Below are 21,065 nucleotides of genomic sequence, written 5' to 3' on the forward strand. Positions count from 1 at the left end.
GGGAGCAGTTTGGTCAGGAATATTTGCTTTTTCACCCTGGGGCTCCTTCTGTCTGCCTAATAAAACAATTACATCACTGTAAGACTGAAATTCCCTGTGCTGTCTGGAAGTGGATGGTACTAGTGGCTGTTGAGTCAGATGGAAACCTCTGCTTATTTTTCTACCCTTCTGTACCCAGTACAGAACTTGTATCTGTCATCTCAGCCTTTTTGCCTGCTGGAATCTGCTTACTAAGTCCACACAAATCCTCTTTCCTGGCCTGCACAAGCCCAGTTTTCTGATGTGTGCTAAATTCTTGATGTCATGAGGTACTGTAACACTGTAAAGTTCTAGTGGCTAATTAAGTATTGTGGTGCATACTGGAAATTAAAATATGCTGTTGAAATATTTTTAATAGGCAGGTAAACCATTGTGTGGTGTTGCTTTGGTATTTCAGCATCTGTGCAGCTTGAGATTCTGAGATCCTCTAAAAACTGGGACCTCTGATCGGGAAGAAAACAGCCTCTCCAAGTGTAAAAATGTTTCAAGCAATTTTTCTTTTTTTTTTTTTTTTTTTTTTTGCCTCACTGAAGTTTATTCAAACTGGAAGGCATGTTTGTTTTTTTGTGGGTCAGTGCTGAACTGGGGGTTCCAGTGACAATCTAGAAGCAGCATGGAGGGAAGAGTGTCTCATCTGTGTTTATGCAGATGCTTTTCATTCATTTTCTGCCATGATGTGCAAAATCAAATTCACAGTTAAACTTTTCAGACTGGTAACAGCATTAAGAGGAATTAGACCCAGCAGATTACAGCTCATTTGAGCCTCCTCTGAGGGCACCAAATCAGTGGATGTGGGAGAATGAGAAACTCACAGTCTTTTATAACTCTTTCAATGCAATGTGTGAACATTAACATTTTAGTCTGTGGAAGTTCTGCTGTTTGAAGTTAAGAGGAACAGACTGTTTTCTGTAGTTATTCCTTTTTCTGAACTGAAATTTTATATATATATATATGTATTTTATATATATTTATTTATTTATTTACACTGCTGTCTTTATATTTTAGCACAATTCCTGTTGTTTGGAAAAGTCTATATCAAATCTAATAGCTTAAAAAAAATCTGTTCAAATAAATGCATCAAGTACAATTGTTCTCTTATAAACAGTTAGTGAAGGAAGGACTACAAGGAGCAAATTAGGTTAAAAAGAAAACACGCATAAAGAATTGCTGATGAACGTGGATTTTCACTGGCAAGTTCCAGAAGGAGATGTGCTCCATTCCTCTGAGCATGTGGCCTCCTCTGGACCTGCTCCATCAGGTCCATGTCCTTTTTGCAGTGGGGTCCTCAATGCTGGATGCAGAAGAGGGGCAGAATCCCCTTCCTCACCTCCTGCACTCCTTGCCTTTGGTCCAGCCAAAGATATAGATGATATATATGAATGTGATGTCAATATCCCCCAGTTTGGCACATTTGTAAACAGGACATTTCCTGCTTTTCCAGCCCACTGATGGTATTTTCTTTAGTTTTCTTTTTACCACTTCCTTACATGTTTATCTCTGATGCTTCTGTTTATGCCATTAATTCTGAAACACCATTTACTTGTAGTTGATGTAGGTTTGCTAAAGACTCCACTCAGTCACTTGACTGGAGGCAAAGTATTCCCATCCTTGGTTTATCTTCACTGTACAAAGGCCTCCAGTCTCAGAGGCTGCAGCTCCTAGGAGCTGCTCAGAGTACAGACAACAGACCTGCTCGAGTAATTTGCAAATGAAGTGTAAGACAGGGAATGACAGATGGTTGGGACAGACTGGGAAGAGCAAGGAACAGTCAAACAGCACAAGCAGAGCATTAGATAGTGGGCACAGTGCTGCTGGTTGTGACTGGGGGGTCACTGACTGTGGGCTGCAGAGGATGATGATGAGAGGATGTGCATTGGTGGGTCAGGAGTTCCCCTTGAACCTTTTTTCATCAGTTAAGTAACATTTATGGAGCTGCATGATATTAGATTCTATTCTGCTCTCCTAGTTTTGTTTTTTTTTTTTTTTCTTCATAGTCACTTTCAAAATTGTCAGTGTCCTTTCCAAATCCAGACAAGTTGAAACTGTATTTTTAGTCCTATTCATGCAGTTTGCAGTGTTAGAGGAGAGGAGAGGGAGAAAGCATTCCCCATGACTGATGAGAACAGCTGAAATGCTATAAATGTTGATCACTGTAGGCAAAACAGTAAATCAGGAATGGGCAATGCAAGCATTTTATTAGTTTAAACTGTCCCATGGCTTGTTCTTGTTTATTTTTCTAGTTTAACTGGGTTGACAATGTCAGGGAATAAGTAGTGTGCATTTTATGGTTGTTTTACAACGTTGCATCTCCAAGACTATAAATAAGACACAGTTTCTCAGCTCTTGGTGTTGCCTTTATTGTAGTTCATCCTTGCATTTAGCATTTTGCACACTGAGGTCCTGATTCTGCATCACAGCAACAGAGGTGTCCCCTGACACTTCCACAGCCTCAGTAACAGTTTTTCAAGAGGCTGAGGTTTCTATACTCCAGTTGGGGATTATGTAAAAATAAAGTGATTGAGAATGAGTTAGGAAAACTCTGGTTCTACTCCCATGGTTTCCCACTGTGGCTGTGGGTCCGTCCTGGCCTCAGTGTCACCACATGAACAGGACAGTGGGGTGGCCTCAGGAGGCCTGAGGACATGAAATTGCAGTTGCCAAAGATCAATGAAAAATAGTGTCATAATAAGATGGATATTTATGTAGCTTTTCTTACAGTATCAAAGTTTATACAGTTTAAAGGAAGAAATTCTTTGATGTGAGGGTTGTGAGGCTCTGGCAGAGGTTGTCCTCATAAGCTGTGGCTGCCCCATCCCTGGAAGTGTCAAATGCCAGGTGGGACAGGGCTTGGAGCAACCTGGTTTAGTGGAAGGTGTCCCTGCCCATGGCAGGGTCTGGAACTTTAAGGTGAGCTTTAAGGTCCTTTCCAACCCAAACCATTCTATAGTTCTATGAATATGAATAATTTTCACACAGCTTCTCATAGTAAATAATTTCAGTCCTAGTTTTGTGCACAGGTTTGACCACCAGTCCCTTATTTATTATTGTCTCTAGCACTTCAGTTTGGTTGGGGAGTTATTTTATTCTTCTCCTGGAGTGCCAGCTAACTATTTTTATGAGAGATACAGGCTTGTGTCTACATTAGCATTTTGAGTCTGAGCTGGGCATTCTCATGAGGCAACTTTCCTGTTGCTCTTCATTAACTGTGCTTTTTGTTCACATCACAGAGCAGTTCATGAACTGGATGCCTTTCAGATGAAATTCATATAGAAGATGCACTCTAGGAGTGTGCCTGATATGCTCCAACTGCTAATGGGCATTCAGTCTGTGGCACCTGATCAGAAAGTCAGCACCAACTGTTTTGCTGCAGAGATCTGCTCCTGGAACATTCCTTATTAACATAAATGTAGCAGCTTTTGGTAAAAACTAATTAAGCTTGTTTTTCTTCCTTATTTTGTGTGCTAAATTAAGATAATAAGAACTTTAGAAACATATACACAGTAATTTGTTCCTTTTGCTACCAATTAATTGTTGGGCTTAACAACAGGAACAAGACAAAAGCAATAGCTGGTATTGTACTATGAACATTCTTAAAACCAATGCAGATGAGCCCCTTGGAGTTCACTACATACATTATCTACTCAGTTATTGTTTGAAATCTTAAAGCAAACAAAAATAGGCAGTTTTTTCAGGACAGTCTGAATTTTTTTTCACGTCTTTGTTCTTAGCATTATTTTTACCATTCTCAAGCCAAAATGTTAGGCTGCTATTTGGAAAACAAATGCAATAAATCTTCCACAAATCTGTTCAGGCTTTGATTTTTTTTTTCCCACTGACAAACACAATGCAAAAGAGAAAAATAAAAGGCAACTATTATGTGATGTTGCACAATGATGGTAGCCAGTACTGGAGTCAAATGTAGCTTTTCAGGGAACAAAGAATGATGTCTCTACAGAACACTCCCCAGCACTGGGGTTGAAACTAATGGATCTGGTCATAGAATGTGCACTTTGCCAGCTGCTTTGAAAGAGCACTTCCAGCATTTCAGGGAGCTCATACAGCATCTGGAACTGGAGTACTTCAAATATGGTGTGCTCAGAAAAGCTGTGGCTGATGATACAGTAAAATAACAGTGTTCCTATAAAGAAGAAATGTAAAGTGTGGATTTTTCTTTTAGCTCAATCGTTGGGTGTGAAATTGAATTGAGAACTCTCCAAACTATATTAAATCAGCCCCTTGGCATTGCCACAGGAACAATTTATTTCATCTTGAAGGAGCCTTTGGTTTCCAGATCAGTGGAGCTAAGCAGGAGGAATGTGCGTCACATTGAGGTAAACAGGGATGTGAGCTGGTTAAAAACAGAAAAGGCAACGCAGCAGAATTCTGTGCCCCTGACATTTGTCAGCCTCTTCCGAAATGTGAATGCATTCCCATTAAGCTTTGGGGCAGATATTATCTCTGTACCTTTTGTTGTGCTGATGAGCTGGAAGAGGAAGGAAAATTTATTTGGTTCAGCTGATTTTTCAAGAGGGACATCTCTGTTGTTCTGTTCACTAGGATGTTTGCAGTGCTCTCATGCCGTGGTGGGCATGTAATGCAGGAGGGATGGTGAGGGATGGATGCCTCCTCCTGCCAGCATGAGGTGGGACCAGCAAACTTCTTCCAGCTCCTGACCTACTTTTGCCATCAGGGCTCTTTGAGAGATGATGAGTTACAAATGTCTCTACAACATTGTGTAACGTCTGTTAGACTTTCTCAAAGTCCCTCTCTGGACCAAGACACTGGATCTGTAAACAGTAAACATTACATCAAATATTTCTGCTGTCAGAATGATTTTGGCACAATGTGGGGGGCAGAAGCATCCTTTAGGATCTAAAAGTTCTATGCAGATGCCTGTGAAGAGCCCCAGTGTGTAAGGGTAACACAGCAGGATGTGTGAGACATGGGCCAGGGCTGTGTTTTGTTGCCAGTGTGCTCCTGTTTAGGGTTGGTTCACTGCAAATTGTGGGGCAAGGAGGCCACAGAGCATCACTTCTGAAATACAAACTGTGCATTCTTTACATAGTAAAGCTTAAAGGTGTTAGGCTCCCCTTTAAAAGGTTTGCAGTAGTGCAGGCATATCAACCTTCATTTTACTGGAGAGAGCAAGATTTAATGCTTTTTGTAATGCCCCCCATCTTGAAGCCCAGCCTTAAAATTTTTTTGGCTTTACTGTTTTATTTCATCTCTGATTCGCAATTTACCTGACCTTCACCTCTTGAAAACAGGAGAAAGCCAAACATAGAACAACAAACTGAATGGACTGGGGTAGCAAACTGGATTGGTTTGTTCATGTACTGAGAGAATTGTTCAATTTTGGGATATGCTAATTACTGCCATGTTTAATGTAAATAAACCCAAGCTCTTTCTAGCCCTATCTTAATGCTCTAATCCAACTTCATGAAGAAATGAGCAGGGCTGTGCACTGAGTTCCAAGGTAAGGAGCACATTTTAGACAATACAGTAACCAGAAGGTCATTGTAGAGTACTTTGTGATTCTGATTATCTGACAAAATAGCCACTGTTCCCTGGTTTTCCCCCCTTTCAAAATGTCTCACATGAAGAAATGTCCTTTTAAAATGTACCCTGGTGAATGACAGGTGGAAAGACACATTTTTCCATTCCTGTTGCCAGCTGAGAGATTTCCTTTGGTAACAGAAGAAACTTTCTGCAAACCAACATTCAGACAGTAATACTCAGGGTGAATATTCAAATAATACCCTCCCCCACTTGTAAGGAGGGAATAGGAAGATCCCACACTCTCAGCTACAGCTACCCACAGTGAAAGGTGAAATAAGAAGCTACAACCTGGAGACCTTTGCCTTAAGGGGATCTCTAAATGGTAAATTTGTGCTTTATTCTCCTGCCATTACTTAAAGACAGCAGGACAAGCCCATAGGAATTCTCTATTTATCATCACTGCTTTAAAATATTTCCTCTATTTATAGCACTCCTGGAATTTTAGCTGAGAATCAATAGTGGTTTTTCATATACACTACCAGGATTTCCCAATGAGTTTCATCTTTTTAGAAGCAGAGAATTTGAAGAGGCTGTTGCTTACACTGGCTACTTGTGGGAGTTCTTGCTTTTAAGGAATTTTCACGTGTGAGTTGTATCAAGTTGCTTGCTTCTTTTGTGTGGATCATTAAATAATTGTTAAAAGTACTTCAGATCAACCCAGTTATTTTAAGTTTTCATTAGACAAATCAAGATCCCTTTTTGTTTTCCTCTAGTCTTTCCTCTCCTTTGGTCTTTGAGAACCACAGAAATGCATAGTGCTCTTCTCTAATCTTTCCTTCTTACCCTTTTCATCAAAGCAATTAGGCTTTTTTCTATTTCTGGGCCAGTGGCATTTTGATATGTTACAGGTCTAGTGCTAAATAACTGCCTCAATTTAAGTTTAAATCTTTTAACAGGCAGTCTTTGTTTAATACCAACACTGTTGGTTATTTTAATTCTGCTAATCTCTTTCCCTTTACATTATTTATTGATTTCCTTACAGACAGATGCAGCAGGAAATCCCTCATACTTCAGGTTCTGTTTCCCAAGGCAAGATCCCAGAATCCCAGGACAGCTTGACCTGGGAGGGACCATCTCATTCCAGCCCCTGCCATGGGCAGGGACTCCTTCCGCTACACCAGGTTGCTCAGGTCCCTGTCCAGCCTGGCCTTGAACACTTCCAGGGATGGATATCATCCACCTTCACCTCCTGTGACAGGTTCACAACTTCTCTGATCATCCTTGCAGTCTTTTGTTGCTCTTCCATCTTGCCTCCATCTTCCTTAATCGAGGATGAGGAGAGCCACACAATATCCAGGCTAGGTCATTACAATACCCTTCACGAGGCTTTGACATATCTCAATGCTGAAATCACTTCAGCTCATATTTTCTAGGCTTCTGTTTTAGTATTTTTGTTAAATGTATGTCACCTTAGTGACTCCTTTATCCCTCTAGAAGTAACTGGTGTGCCCATCCTCTTTGGTATAAACTGGGAATTAATCTGTTCTTAGATTTTTTTTTTCTACAAGACTCTTCAGTGCACAACTTCCACAGTTTTACCAGATTCTGTCTTTTTTCTTGTGCCTCATGAGAGCTGTGTAGAGTTGCAACCAGCATGGCTTGTCTGGAAACAGAATACATTCAACTCTGAGATAGGAGTTTATGTCTTACAGGGATATTTATATCCACTACAGAATTAATTTCAGGAAAAACTAATTTCATAATTGTGAATTATATCCCTTTCCCTATTGTGGTTAGTTCCTTGGAGTTTCTTTTACATGAATGAATGTGAAAAATTAAAATAGGAAAAATACTTTCTTTATTTGCTTGCAAAACTCTAGGAAAAGCATTTGGCTAAAGTTCTAAATCACAACCATATCCTAAATCAAATGGTAGCAAGGGTGATAATGAGAGTAAACACACTGAATAATAAAATGTAATTTGGGTTCTGAGTTCTAGGGCTCTAATCCAAAGCTTGCTGATGTCTGTGGAAAGGCTTCCATTGATTTGAATTAGGCCTTGGCTTTTGTCCTGCATGAACACAATACCAGTGGAGCTATTCATGAAAGAAATGTTTGGAAATAAATCACAGGAACTTGCTGTGTCAGAACCCAATTCACTTGCTAATTATGGCTGTCATGTTTTACAATGCTCATTGTGTCGATACTTTGTCATAGTCCCTCACATGAACTAACCAAATTCAATCTTAAAAAAATAATTTGCTGCCACTGCTGTAATTGGAACGTTGTTTCTGGATCATTACTCTGATGTTTGAAACCTTCTTTAACTTCTAGACTAAACCTATTTATGCCAATTATTTCCACTTGTTTTATGCCAATGTGGTCTTCTAGATTTACACCATACATTGGGATTTGTCCTTGCTCTGAACAGTACTGGTAAATTACTGATGACTGTCCTGTCTCCTCTCAGACTTTGTTTTGTTTTGCTAAATAAGCCAAGCATTTAAATTTCTTATTTAGTAAGTTGTTAATTAATGGAATTACGGAATGGTTAAAGATGGAAAAGACTGTAAGGTCATCAAATTCAACCATTAACCCAGCACTGCTGTGATGACCACCAATGCATGTCCCCAGGTGCCACGTCCACCTGCCTTTTGAGCACTCCCGGGGATGGTGATTCCACCAACTGCCTGGGCAGTCTGTTCCAATGCCTGTCAACCCTTTCAGTCAGGAAATTGTTCCTAATGTCCAGCCTAAACCTCCCCTGGCTCAGCTTGAGGCCATGTCCTCTTGTCCTGTCCTTGTTCCCTGGGAGCAGAGCCCGACTCCCACCTGGCTGTCCCCTCCTGTCAGGAGTTGTGCAGAGCCAGAATATCCCCCCGAGCCTCCTTTTCTCCAGGCTGAGCCCCTTTCCCAGCTCCCTCAGCTGCTCCTCATCAGACCTGTGCTCCAGACCCTTCCCCAGCTCTGTTGTCCTTCTCTGGACTCATTCCAGCACCTCCCTGTAACCTTTATCTGGATCTATTCCCATTAATCTGCTTAGGATACAGGCAACAAACCCTGCATTTCTAATGAGCTGCTATAGTGCTCCATACAATGCTGTTAATACTCTCCTTGCTTTACTGGAAATACTTTTCCAAATATACCCAGCATCTTGTTTCCCTCCCTATGGCTGCATTTCACTGATCTCTGTTACCATGGGACTTGCAGGGTCTTGGTCCCAGATGAGCTCCCATTTAGAGCTAGAAATAGTTTTGATTCAAGGAGGGCATAGGTTTGCCCTTGTCCTCAGAGGCTTTTAGCTCCTGTCTGTCACTCCAGTGCTCATTTCTTCCTTGCATGCTGCTCTGTTTGTTCTCAGCATTGGCTGTCCTAAATGATAACCATCAAGCTGGAGTAATCAGCAGCTTTAATTAGTATGGTCCTACTTTGTGCTAATTTCGTTAATTTAGAAAACAAACAGAAAAGAACTTTGGAAACTGCTAGAGGCACTGAGTGATGGGAGCTGACAGAAGGTGACAGGAAAGAACTGGGGAAAGGTGCCCAGTGTTGGGCAAAGGAATAATGAGATGAAGAGAGGGCACAGGGCCCGGGAGGGAGAAGTGGGAACTTGGGAAGTGAAGGTTGCTCACATCTTCCAGAGCATTAATTGGGCCTCATTGAGACATACTTGGGATGGATGAAGACACTCCAAAATCCCAGAAATAAATGTGTAACTCATGACTTTCTACATTTTGACTTTTTAAGAATAGCAACACTGCTGCTTAACTTTGGATGTTTCCTTTTTTTCCCCACAAGTTTCAAAGTGCTCTGAAAGTTCAAAGACTTACTTTCTAAAAGCATTTAAAAGTACTGAATCCTAAAAGCACTTTAAAAGTTTTGAATTGAGAGGATTATGAGTCTTGAATAATTTATCCACAAAGCTTGAAAAGGAAAGAATTTGCTTAGGTCTTTATAATGTATATGATAAATTTTCCTATAGATTGGAATGACCCTGAAAGACTTTTATCCAGATAAGTGCATTCAGCAGATATTAGAAGTCACAGGCAATAGCAATTAAGGCATAAGGCTTTTCCTGGGAATTGATATCAAGCTCAGAGGAGTGAGGATGGCTCAAAATGCAGCTGAGGGCCATTAACTTCACTTGATGATTAATGACCTCTGCTGAGGTCATTATTATTATCAGCTGAAAACATAAAAAAATCCAGATGTATGAATCTTTTTAATGGGAGTTGCAGTTTCAGTCAGTGCAGTGGAAGTGCCCCCACTGTGGATAGACTGCCCTTTAATAATATCAAATACGGAGCTTGATTTCCCTCCTCCCCACAGCGTTTTCAGGAGCGTTAATCAAGGCTGGGTCTCTAAAGCTATGCCAGTAGAAAATTGAAAAGCAAGCAGAATAAAGTCCATAGTGCTTTAAAGTTATCCCAGTGTGGCAACAGCATCCAGGACTTAATCAGCTTTTTTGCAGTTCTCCATCTATCCCTTTCAGTGCCTAATCAGAGTGAGTCTCAGTGTAGCCCAGGAATGTGCCCAGCACATTCCTTGTGCTCACTGTTCTTGGACCCACGTTTGAAATTGTGTCTTCCCTAATGTTGTGTTAGGTCCCTCACCAAGATCTGGACTCTGGCTTGTGTTATAGAGGGGGCAGGGACACAGCCCTGATTGCTGCATCCAGACAGGGAGCATCTTTTTGTTAATAAACAGGTAGTAGGAATAGATACTTCCCAGTGTCCACACAAGTCCATGCATGGTTCGTTCCACTCTTGGTGAAGCTTTTTTTTTTATATGATGAATGTTGTTGTTGACTTGTAGAGAAACTAAGAGCTACTACTGGGAAATGTTCACCTTGCTGCTAATTTTTGGCTTATGAGACTTCTGTTATAATGTCTTGATCATTCTATACATACCTACATACATACACACACACACATATATATATATATATATAAATACCTTTCTATCTCTCACAGAATCATAGAATAGTTTAGGTTGAAGACCTTTTGGATTAACTGTTAACCCAGCACTGCCAAGTCCCCCACTCATATGTATTTAAATTTATTTCATTTTAAAAATGTACTGAAGAGGTCTGAAGTAGGTAATAAAGACAACATGAAGACATAAGCTTTAATTAGCTATGTTTCTGAGTGATGTGTGAGTCCTACTTTACACAGACACTGGGCCCCTGTCCCTTTCTCTCCCTTCCCCCAGCCCTTTTTCCCTCGTCATTGTGAAGGTTGTAGCATCAAAATTCCAATCAGGACAGGACTGAGATGACTGCTGCTTTTGGCTGACCTTTATACAAATGCAACTGGATGTAGGCTTCTGCTCAGGAAAATGGAATTTTCAAAAATATAAGCAAAGCAGATAAAAAGCATAACTGAGGTGTAACAATTTGGACATTGGGTGGTAAGACTAGACCTGCTTGTACAAACCTATGCACTTCAACTGTTTTGGGAATTGCTGCATGCCTTTAGTCAGCCGCTGCCAAAACACAGAGCTCTCACCTCCCTTTTTTCTTTTTCTTTTTTCATTCCTCCAAAGTATCTCCTGCAGTGAGAGGAAGAGGTGAGTGAGGTCAGGCAGAATGAAATGAAAATCATGAAAGCTTAATAGACCATAGGGAGGTTCCTTTGAAGAGGTGCCAGCAATGGAATATCAGTTATGGGGAGGAAGACCACAGAGCTGGCAGTGAATGAAAGGAGATCGGGCGCATGCGCTGTGGTGTCACAGCCCTGGCTGTGGAGCTGGGCTGCTTCCCTGTTAACTCCTTAATAAATGTCCCACTCTGACAGTAGTTACTCCCACAGTGCTGTTAGTGCTCCCTGATGCAGCTGCACTGTGCTTCTGGATGAATTTTTCTGAGAAGTTTTGGATTCTTTGTTTTGCAGGTAAGCTCAATAGATGAGAACTGAAGTATTGATGAGATTACATAAATTGCATTTTCTTTGTCTTCTGTAGTCTGTACCAGTTATCTACTGTAAGGGAAAAGAAATTGTTTTTCTGGATGAGAAGCAAAGAAGTATTTTAAAGCATGTAAGAATGTGCGGACTTGCAGAGATAGCAAGAAAACAGAATCCTGAAATGGTTTGAATGGGAAAGAACTTTAAAGATAATCTCATTCCAATTCCCCTCCATGGGGAGGGACACCTTCCACTAGACCAGTTCACTCAAAGCCCCATCCAACCTTGCCTTGAACAATTCCAGGGATGTGGCATCTACATCAGGTTATTGGCAATATACATTAGGTTATTATAATTATACAAACCCTGACATAACAGCCCTCAGTGTATATGAAATGGTGTGGCAAATCATCTTACCAGTGGTTTTGGTTTTTTTTTTCAGAATAAAGCACTCCTAAAAGCAGGGGCTTTGTCTGGCTGATTCTCTGTCTTACAAAACTTCAAGTCTTGATTGCAGTAGCTGAAATGCTCAGATTTGATGTGTGACTCACTGGATAGCAGTCTAAAATCTAAGTAAATATGAAGGCTGGACTAAATAATAACTCTCCCCTTTCAGCTTTGGCATTTTATGAATCTGTGCTTGTGTGAGTGAAAAGACCTGTGCAAGTGTCAGAATTGATTTAAGGACTTTGGGTTTATTTGGTGGTGTGGAACTTAGTCCTCTGTATGCTCACAGCTTGCAGAGAAATCATGGAGTCTGAGCCTCCAAGGCTGCCAAAGTGCCTTGAGTTTCTGTTCATTTCCAAGTCCATGGGTGTGGTAAACTTCAGACCTTCGTTTTACAATGCTAAAATATCCCTATTTTTGTCATGAGCTTTTGAGCACATTTCTACAGCTAAACATTTTGAAGCCTGAAGTTTCTGTTTCGGACAGATCACTGTTTTCGGTTGTCCAATTTGTTTCCAGATGCTGTAGGACCTCTCAGAAAACAAGTGTGTATTCTCTTAAGTTTTTAAATGACAAAACATCCAGAAAAACCTATCATGCAATACAAAATGACCCTGTAGTGCTGATGTGGATGTAAGCCTCAGCTGCAGCCTTTGTCTGCTGACTCCACTGTAATTCAGCACAATGGTTGCTTCTGTGCAGATGAGCCCACTGTTGTCTGGTGTTTTCAGTCATGTGCCCTTTCAGCTTCATTTCATGTATGAAATGAAGAGAAAGTAAGAGAAGTTCAATAGCTGCTGGGTTCTCAATTTGAAGACCTCTTCCCCTAAACCCTTTGCAGAGTTCAGCACTACCAGAACGACTGCTTTCCTTAATTTCTTTTCACAGAGCCTTTATTTGTCTATGGACACCTGTCCCCAAAGGCCACAGGTTGAAACCTCCTGCTTAAACAACTGTCAAATTTCAGATTGTTGTTTGACTCAGACTGATGTGACAGAGCACAAAGTGAATCTTCAGCATTATTTCTTTTTGCTTTGCAGGAGAAATTTGAAGGTTTGTTCCGTGCCTATGATGACTGCGTGACATTCCAGCTGTTCAAAAGCTTCAGGCGTGTGCGGATAAATTTCAGCAGTCCCAAATCAGCTGCTCGTGCCAGAATAGAGCTGCATGAAACACAGTTCAGAGGGAAGAAGTTAAAGTTGTATTTTGCACAGGTAATGAAATCTGGAATCTTTTGTGTTACTGCACAATATTTCTTTAAAAGCTATGCACTAACACTGAATAAAAGTAATAAAGGTTTCTCCCTTGCCCAATCTCTCTGATAGAAGATTACTTCAACCTTGTGTTGACTGAGCTGTTTCTGCCCTGAGGGTCTGCAGTAAATTTAAAGGACCACTTAGGACTAAAGTTGCTCATTCAACACACAGAATTATGTATCTCAGAGGTGATTTACAACACTGGGTGTTGTCTGTGGGTAACTCTCTTAACTAACCACGAGAAAGTGCTAATGTAAAGAATCCAAGTGAATAAAAAAGGTGGGGCTGGATTACATATTTGGCTGTCACCCTGAGCCACAGTCAGGCTTCCTCCTGCCTTTTTGGCTTTTCCTTACTGAATACATGAATTACAAATACTGAATTCTCTAAAAGGAATTTATTTAGTCCAAGTCAAAGGAAGAAGGTAGGGGAAGAAAAACAATCCCAGCCTGGGCTGTAGGTGATTATATCCATCTATTGGAACTGTCAGGTGGATGTTTAGTTCTCCTTGGCCAAGGGAGAAAGAACATAGATCTCCCACAGCAGGCTGAGCCCCAGCCAGGATAGAGAAAGTTGAAGGAGGTTGAGAACCCAACCACCACCTCTTCTGAATGCAGTTAAATAAATTGATGTGGTCACTGTGGCTTGTGAGATAACCAGTAGTGTTTATAAGCAAGGTAGGCGTGCTTTGAGCTGCCAGCTTGGCCCTTCAGAGGTCTGAGGATAGGGGCTGGCTCACTTCAAGGTATCAAGCAAACACACAGTGTTAAATTATGAGCTTCTTCATCCTGGTCAGAATAGGAGCTGTTTTGAGCCTAGGCAGGAGCAGAACCACAGGAAGATGGGAAGCTACAGCTGTGAAAAAAAAAAATGTGCTTAACGAGTTAGATGAGCTCAGAAGATCTTACAGCTGGATTTAGGTATGAAGAATCTGCCTCAATCCTATTTTCTATGCCCTGATCTCCTAAATCTAGCTCTGAATTTTCTGAAAGGTTTTAAAACCTGCAGTTAGGCAGAACTGAGAATGGTTTCATTCTAACTGTACATTCAGGAGGCTAATTGAAAACTTGGGATAACAACAAAAAGAAAAATGTGCACAACAGTGATTAGTCTCCCTATCTAAGCTGATTTCCTGCAGAGCCATTCTGATACCTGCACTATGCTCTCCAGTACACTGGGTCTTACAAGAGCTTATTAGCCATGTTCAGGGAGTGAAGATGTGGAAGCAGCAGTGTCTGGAGCAGTGTCTGGCCTCAGCCAGGCTGAATAACCACTTCCAGACCTACAAGTTCTGGGGAACATGGAGTTGAGAGATTCAGACTGGTTCTTTGCAAACCTTATGTTTGCTGTCATGGAAATAGAGTTTATTGTGCTCAAGGTGGTTGCAACCTTGCTTAGGTATGGCTGCACTACCATTAATTTATATCAAGGCTTCTTTAACATACTAGAAAAGAGCAGGAATTAAAGCAGATAATTCAAGATGGGTATAAAATAAGGGCACTCAGTTGCAAATGACTAAGGAACACTGTAGATTCCTTTTTCCCTTCAACTAAAGAAATAAAATCTGTAGAAACCTTTCTGAAGTTACTTACAAGGCCTTGGTGCAGGAATTACTTGTGTGATCTCACTTTTTATTTAGGCCTTTAGACCAGATCACAACAGTACCTTTACAGCCTCAAAAATCTCTGAGCTAGCAGCTGGAGCTACCAAAGCTCTGCATTTATCCTGAAGGAATGTACACAAGAGGCACAGACATTGTAGCTTTGCTGATGTCACAGCCCCACACTGTGCATGTACTGCAGAGGCACCATCTGTAAGGCTGAGGTGAAATTCAGCTCCAGGCCTTCTCTTCTGAGACTGATGCTGAAATCCTGCCTGGGTGGCATTTGGGATGAGAAGGGTATGATTTGAGCAGTCATTCCATTTAGCCATCCTGTGGGGATGAGAAGCTGGACAATGTGCCCTGGCACCCCAAATATCCTAGGCTGCATCACCCACAGTGTGACCAGCAGGCTGAGGGATGTGCCTCTGATCTGGTGAGATCCCACCTGGAGTCCTGTGTCCAGCACTGGGGTCCCAGATGCAGGAAAGGCATGGACCTGTTGGAGTGAGGCCAGAGGAAGCCACAAAGATGCTCACAGGGCTGGAGCCCCTCTGCTGTGGAGACAGGCTGAGAACTGGGGGTGTTCAGCCTGGAGAAGAGAAGGCTCCAGGGAACCTCACTGTGGCTTTTCAGTACTCAAAGGGGGCTTACAAGAAAGGTGGGAATGGACCTTTTAGCAGGCCCTGTTGCAATAGGACAAGGGGGAAATAGTTTAAACTAAAAGAAGGTTGTTTTAGGCTGGGTATAAGGAACAAATCTTTTACAGTAGGAGTGTGAAACACTGGCACAGGTTGCCCTGAGGAGTTGCAGATGACCCATCCATGGAAATATTCAAGGCTGGATGGGGCTCTGAGCAAGGCAGCAGGGTTGGAGGAGATGACCTTTAAAGGTCCTTTCCAACCCAAACCATTGTGTGATTCTTTCCTGTACTAAACAGTGTCTTTGTTATGCTTTAAAGATTCAGACCTCTGAGACAGATGGAGACAAGCTTCATTTGGCACCACCACAGCCTGCAAAACAGTTTCTCATCTCGCCTCCAGCCTCCCCACCTGTAGGGTGGCAACCAATAGATGATGCAACACCTGTCATCAACTACGACCTCCTTTATGCAGTTTCTAAGCTTGGACCAGGTAAGCTTGTGGTCCTTGGGTGAAAACGTGGCAGGAAAAGCAGACAAGAAATACCAGTGTAGATAATAACTGTAGAGGGAGTTGGCATAGAGCTGGAAGTTGCATTAAAATTTGGATTTCAGTTGATGGATGTCACCTGGTTCTTTCCTTCAGAATGAGTTTTGCCATGTGTAGGCACAGAATGTGTGTTATCTGCAGCTTGTGAGAGCTGATCAAAGCTTTGCTTACACCATTTATTCTGCTGAGCTTTGTTCCTAGGTGACACAGCTGATAGTTTAGGTGGGGACTGGACAAATGTTTGGCTGTGGATGTGAGGAGTTTTTGCTGTACATGACATCTGCTCAGTTCTGCATTCCAAGGTGCAGATTTCTCACTTGAAAAAGTGCACATTCACTGGAGTGGAGAATCTCTCACATTGTTCATTGAGAGAGAACTACTGTTCCCCAGTCCCAGTGGGATTGCTCTGTTAGGAATGCTCATTTCCTGCTGAAAACTATGCAGGAGGAATGGGATAAGTTGTAGCCTCCCTTAGCACAAGATAAATGTCAATGGATAATGCATCCAGGCTTTCTTCTGTCTTCCCATCTTCAGCTAACGCCAGGAGTTGAAGCTAGCCGTGATTTTTAAGCAATGCTTTCCCTTGGAAAATGCACATCTGATAAAACCAAAACTTTACATAGGAGAGGGTAACTTTTGATTTAATTAAGTCATCTTTACAAATAGTTTCCTTTCAAAGCTGTTAAAGCATCCTGTTTTAGAATTTTCAAAATGAGAAAGGTTCCAGTTTCAGGTCCAAGCAGTATCATTTACAAATTAATCTAATTTACATTCATAAGCCACAAGGAAAAAATAACCTATTAAATTATCTTCATGCCAAAATAAAACATTTCAGATCCAATCTAATAACAATTGTGGGGGTGAGCTCATGAAAATTTAGCAGTTTATTTTTGAAATTCTTGTGGGATGAGAGAATTGTTTTCTCCCCAGCTGTACTGGGAATGCTGCTTGCTCGCTCCGAGAGCAGCTTCCAATTGCAGACATCTAATCATTGGGGCTTTTGTGCAACTGCACCAAAGGAACTCAGAGCTGGAGTGCAGAGGGTGCAGAGGGATGTTTCACAATTCACAAGGTTTGCAGGATTATCTCCTGTCTTTTTCAGATGGGATCTCTCACAAGAGGAAAATATACATCAGGAGATTCCTATGGTTTGTTCCCCTTCAGCAGGAAAAAGGCAGTAGTAAAAAGGCAGTCGGGGGAAGACTTCATACAATATTGCATATTATTATTTCCAGGAGTGATACTTTGCTTCTAAAATGCTGAATAAAAGAAAAACCAAAAACCTCCTTTTTTTTTTTTTCCCCCTTTGATGCAGCAGTGTTATAAATGGAAACATGTAAACGAATTCCCGAGCTAGCTGGGTAATAAATCAATTCCTGTTCTGGAGCAGTGGAATGTGAAATATCACTCATTGTCCCACACTCTGGGACAGCTTTGCGTGAAGGTCAAATTCACCCGGATTTAAGGAGCCTGCAGGGAGCACTATGAAAAGCCATTGTGTGCTCTCTTCTTTCTATTTTTAGCACTTGTTAGAGGGATCAATTTTAGTTAACTGCAGCGGCGGGTTTAAAATAGTGTTGCTGTTCTCAGTTGTGCATTTACTATGTTTAGAATTTCATTGAAAAACAAATCCCACTAACACTTGTTTCTCAGTATTGCAGCAGTAAAACACTGCTGGACATCAAACAGCATTGGTAGCCTCAGAGAAGAGATTTTTTTTTGTTCAAAAACACAATTTAAAAATGTAACTACGGCTTATCAGCTGTCGAAAAATACTCACTTGGCACAGTTGTTTACAGAGCTGAGAATGTTAGAATCTGACTTCCATGTCTTTAACTTGTGAGGAATCTTTGCTGTATTAAATGCAATGATGTGGTATAATAAACATCTGAGTACCAGGAAAACTCATTAGTGCTTCTAAATAGTGAACAGTGTCTTTGTATGCCCTCAGCATAAGATGAGTTTTATTGTCCTACTTCACTGGAAATGCAGGATGTCCCACCTGGACACAGACCCATGCTCCTTTCCCATTCCCTGAATCCAGGTCATGTCCTGTAACAGTATGGTGCCATAATCATCATAGCCATAAAATTAGACACCAAAACTGCCCCTGGTTGAAAAATGTTGGGAAATTTCCTCCAGGGTGTAAGGAGTATGCTGGAAGTGAGTTAACAGATTTGCTGTGTGCCAGCAGTTTTGGACAGGTGTTTTAGCTGGAGCAGTGACAGGCTGGCATCTTGGAGATCTAATGGAACAGATTTCTTTCTGTGCTCAAAAGGAAGCTGGTTTTGGTCCCCTCACATGGAATTGAGATCGGTGAGAGTGCATTTACTCCTTAGGGAAGATCGTGGCATATTTAATTAAGTTCCTGGATGATTGATGTATATTCTCACTTTCTACAGATGCAGAAATTAGGCTTTAAATGAGCCATGAACAGAGTGCTGTAGATCAGTCAGAGCCAGGAACCGTGACTGTGCCTGGTGCTGACCACCAGCCTACAATCTTTTCAATATATTGCAAATAAAGGAGTGCAATTGTTAACCAGTTTGATGGAAAACACTCTCACTGTCAAGACAACTTTGAGTAGTTTGATATGCTGATGAAGATGTGCAGACATCAGGGCCTGGAGTACAGAACAGCCTGGCAGGTTGCAAGCATTCCTGTAGGAAAAAGCTAGCTCCAAGTTAGGCCAGGTGAGGATACAACCTGGACCTGACAGGCAGACAATCAAACAAGCACCCCATGTTGCAAACATATTTTATGTAAGAAACCTTTGCAAAGTGGAGGGAGAGGGAGTCTCCAGGTCCAGCCTGTGTCTACAGCAGAGCTGCTCCTCAAAGGACAGGCAGCTGTTTGCCATTTATTAGTGCAGTGATTTGCAAACTATCCTCTTGGCACTAGAATATGGTCTTTCTTTTCTGGAAAGCAGTCCCTCCCTCTCCCTGTCCACTCCCCAACCTGACTATATCTGCTCTCCTTGCCCCACTGCCTCATTCTTCACAACAGATTGCCCTGTATCCCCTCATTTCTAACTCTGCACTCCAGAGTGCCTTTCCCCAGGATCCCAGGTGCCACCCTCACTTCCCCTTGCCAGCCTCAGCTCCTGCTCTGCCCTGGGTTTGGCTCACCCTTTCCTAGGGAAGGGGAAAACAGGTGAGAGCAGGACCCTGCCCAGGAAATGCCATACATAGGGATTTCAAACCATCTCACAAGGCAGATTTTCTGTGCCCAAGTGTTTTCAAACTCTCGTGTTTGTCATCACTGAGTCAAAGGAAATACTAAATACTTCATATGACTCCCAGGGAGGATTAAAAGGGGATGGAGGGGCAAACAAATGGTGGTAGATAAAACTTTTCATCTCTGTCCTTCCTCTCCCTGCTGTTCTGTGGGTGCTTTTGCCCTTCCCTTCTCTTACCAGGGGCAGGGTACAGGAGAGCTGCTGGATGGAGAAAACTCTGGTTGGAAGAGGATATAACATAACTGATGTTTCAGGAGAGGTTGCCCAGCTCCTGCAACATCAGTAATGGGCTTCCAGGGAGCAACTCCTCCATTTTGCTATGGCAGATTCATGCTATAGAGGTGTTTTATGGAGGTGTTTTGTGGGATGGGCTGTAGCTCTTCTGTCACAAACATGCATAAGGACCTCCTGTTATTTGCATCCTGTTATTTGTAAAGCACTTGGATGAAGGGACTGTAAGTGGAAGGTATTTTCATGATGCTAATGCCACATTTACATGAAATGGGCAGCTGTGAACTCATTAACCTTTGCTCATAAGTCTGAATTGGGGATGAAGTAGCTACACATTATCATTAGCATTTTTACATTATTCTTTATGTATATGAGCTTGATCTTTACTGGACAAAAGGGCCCTGTTAGACAGGAACTGCACCATCAAGGAAAGGTCACAGTATTGACTCACAAAGGGATAGAAAATCCTATACCATTATTTTTAATTCTGAAATATCCTAAGTTGCTTCTGTGCTCATCTTTCTCGCATCACCCAAGGCTGTGGGTTTACTCCTGGCTCTTGTGGTCACAAAAAGTAGGGCCCAGTGACATAAAAGCAGATGTGCTCACTGATAATGGAGAAGACTTCAAATTCTTACTGGTTTTCTTATGCAAAGCAAATAGAGAGGAACATCACTGCTGTTTTCAGGGGCTTATCAGAAAGTTTTATTGACAAATCAATATAGTGGATGTGCCACAGCTGAATTCTTCCTGAAGGGCAGAGTATATTTGATAAATTTTATGATAATTTTCTGAGTAAATTTATGCGAGTTGCCACTGTTAGCTTATGTAAAGGTTTAAATTTATTATTACAGGATAGAGATAGGCCAAGGACAGCTGGAGGAGAAAAAACCCTGTCCCCAAGAATCCTTTGGCTTAGCTAGCCTGTAGGAATTCTCCAGACAAGCAGGAGAAGCAGGAGCATGGATCAGTGTAGGGCCTGGGAACACAGAGAAGGCCATGTCAGAGACAGCTGAATGAGGTCACTGGACAAATGCTTGGGTGGGATTACAGAAATTGGTGAATCTTACCTATGTTAATTCAACTTGCTACTCATAGCTTGGGACAACCTAGGTCTTCTCACTCCAGTGACTCAACCATTGCTTCAGTAGCTGAACTGCTGCAGGCTTAGCTCATTATTTTTTTTCTTATGCTGGAAATTGTGTTGAAGAGAAAAGAAAAAAAACATAGAAACAGGGAAGCAGCAGAAGGGAAGAGCTAATCTGGCTGTATCTATTGGATTATTTTGTTCTTATCACCTTAGTGTTTTTCTGCAAACACTGGAACTTTGGAACAAGATATGGCTGTACAAAAGTCCCAGAGTTATTGTTGTCCTGTTCCTAACTCAGCCATTAAAAGGTTTTGTGCTGTTTGTGTAAAGAACAGAGTCTGCAGCTCATTTATGCTCAGAAATAACTCTATGCCTTAAAAACATAATTTATGAGTGCATCACATTTTGGTTTGCAAAGTGACATTAATTGCTGCTGCAGTTACTTGTGCCAGAGGCATCTGAATATTTTTCCTTGCATCTGTACTTTTTTCACTGTTCTTTTTCAGCAGAAAGAGTCCTTCTGGGAGGGATTTGAGCAGTAAAAGAATGTGGCATTTGAAGTGGCATTATTAC

At 41.6% G+C, this 21,065-nt stretch overlaps 1 protein-coding gene across 3 annotated transcripts in view; it reads left to right on the plus strand.

Annotated features, from left to right (window-relative positions):
- RCAN2 (regulator of calcineurin 2) overlaps positions 1-21,065 on the plus strand; it is an 84,689-nt gene that overhangs the window by 55,458 nt on the left and 8,166 nt on the right. For all 3 annotated transcript variants that reach the window (XM_066547575.1, XM_066547573.1, XM_066547576.1), the window contains 2 exons: positions 12,928-13,101; positions 15,705-15,876. In XM_066547575.1, coding sequence (XP_066403672.1) covers positions 12,928-13,101; positions 15,705-15,876 — 346 coding nt within the window. The remainder of the gene's footprint in view (positions 1-12,927; positions 13,102-15,704; positions 15,877-21,065) is intronic.

The sequence above is a fragment of the Molothrus aeneus genome, chromosome 3, assembly GCF_037042795.1.
Source record: "Molothrus aeneus isolate 106 chromosome 3, BPBGC_Maene_1.0, whole genome shotgun sequence".
Classification (NCBI taxonomy): Eukaryota; Metazoa; Chordata; class Aves; order Passeriformes; family Icteridae; genus Molothrus; species Molothrus aeneus.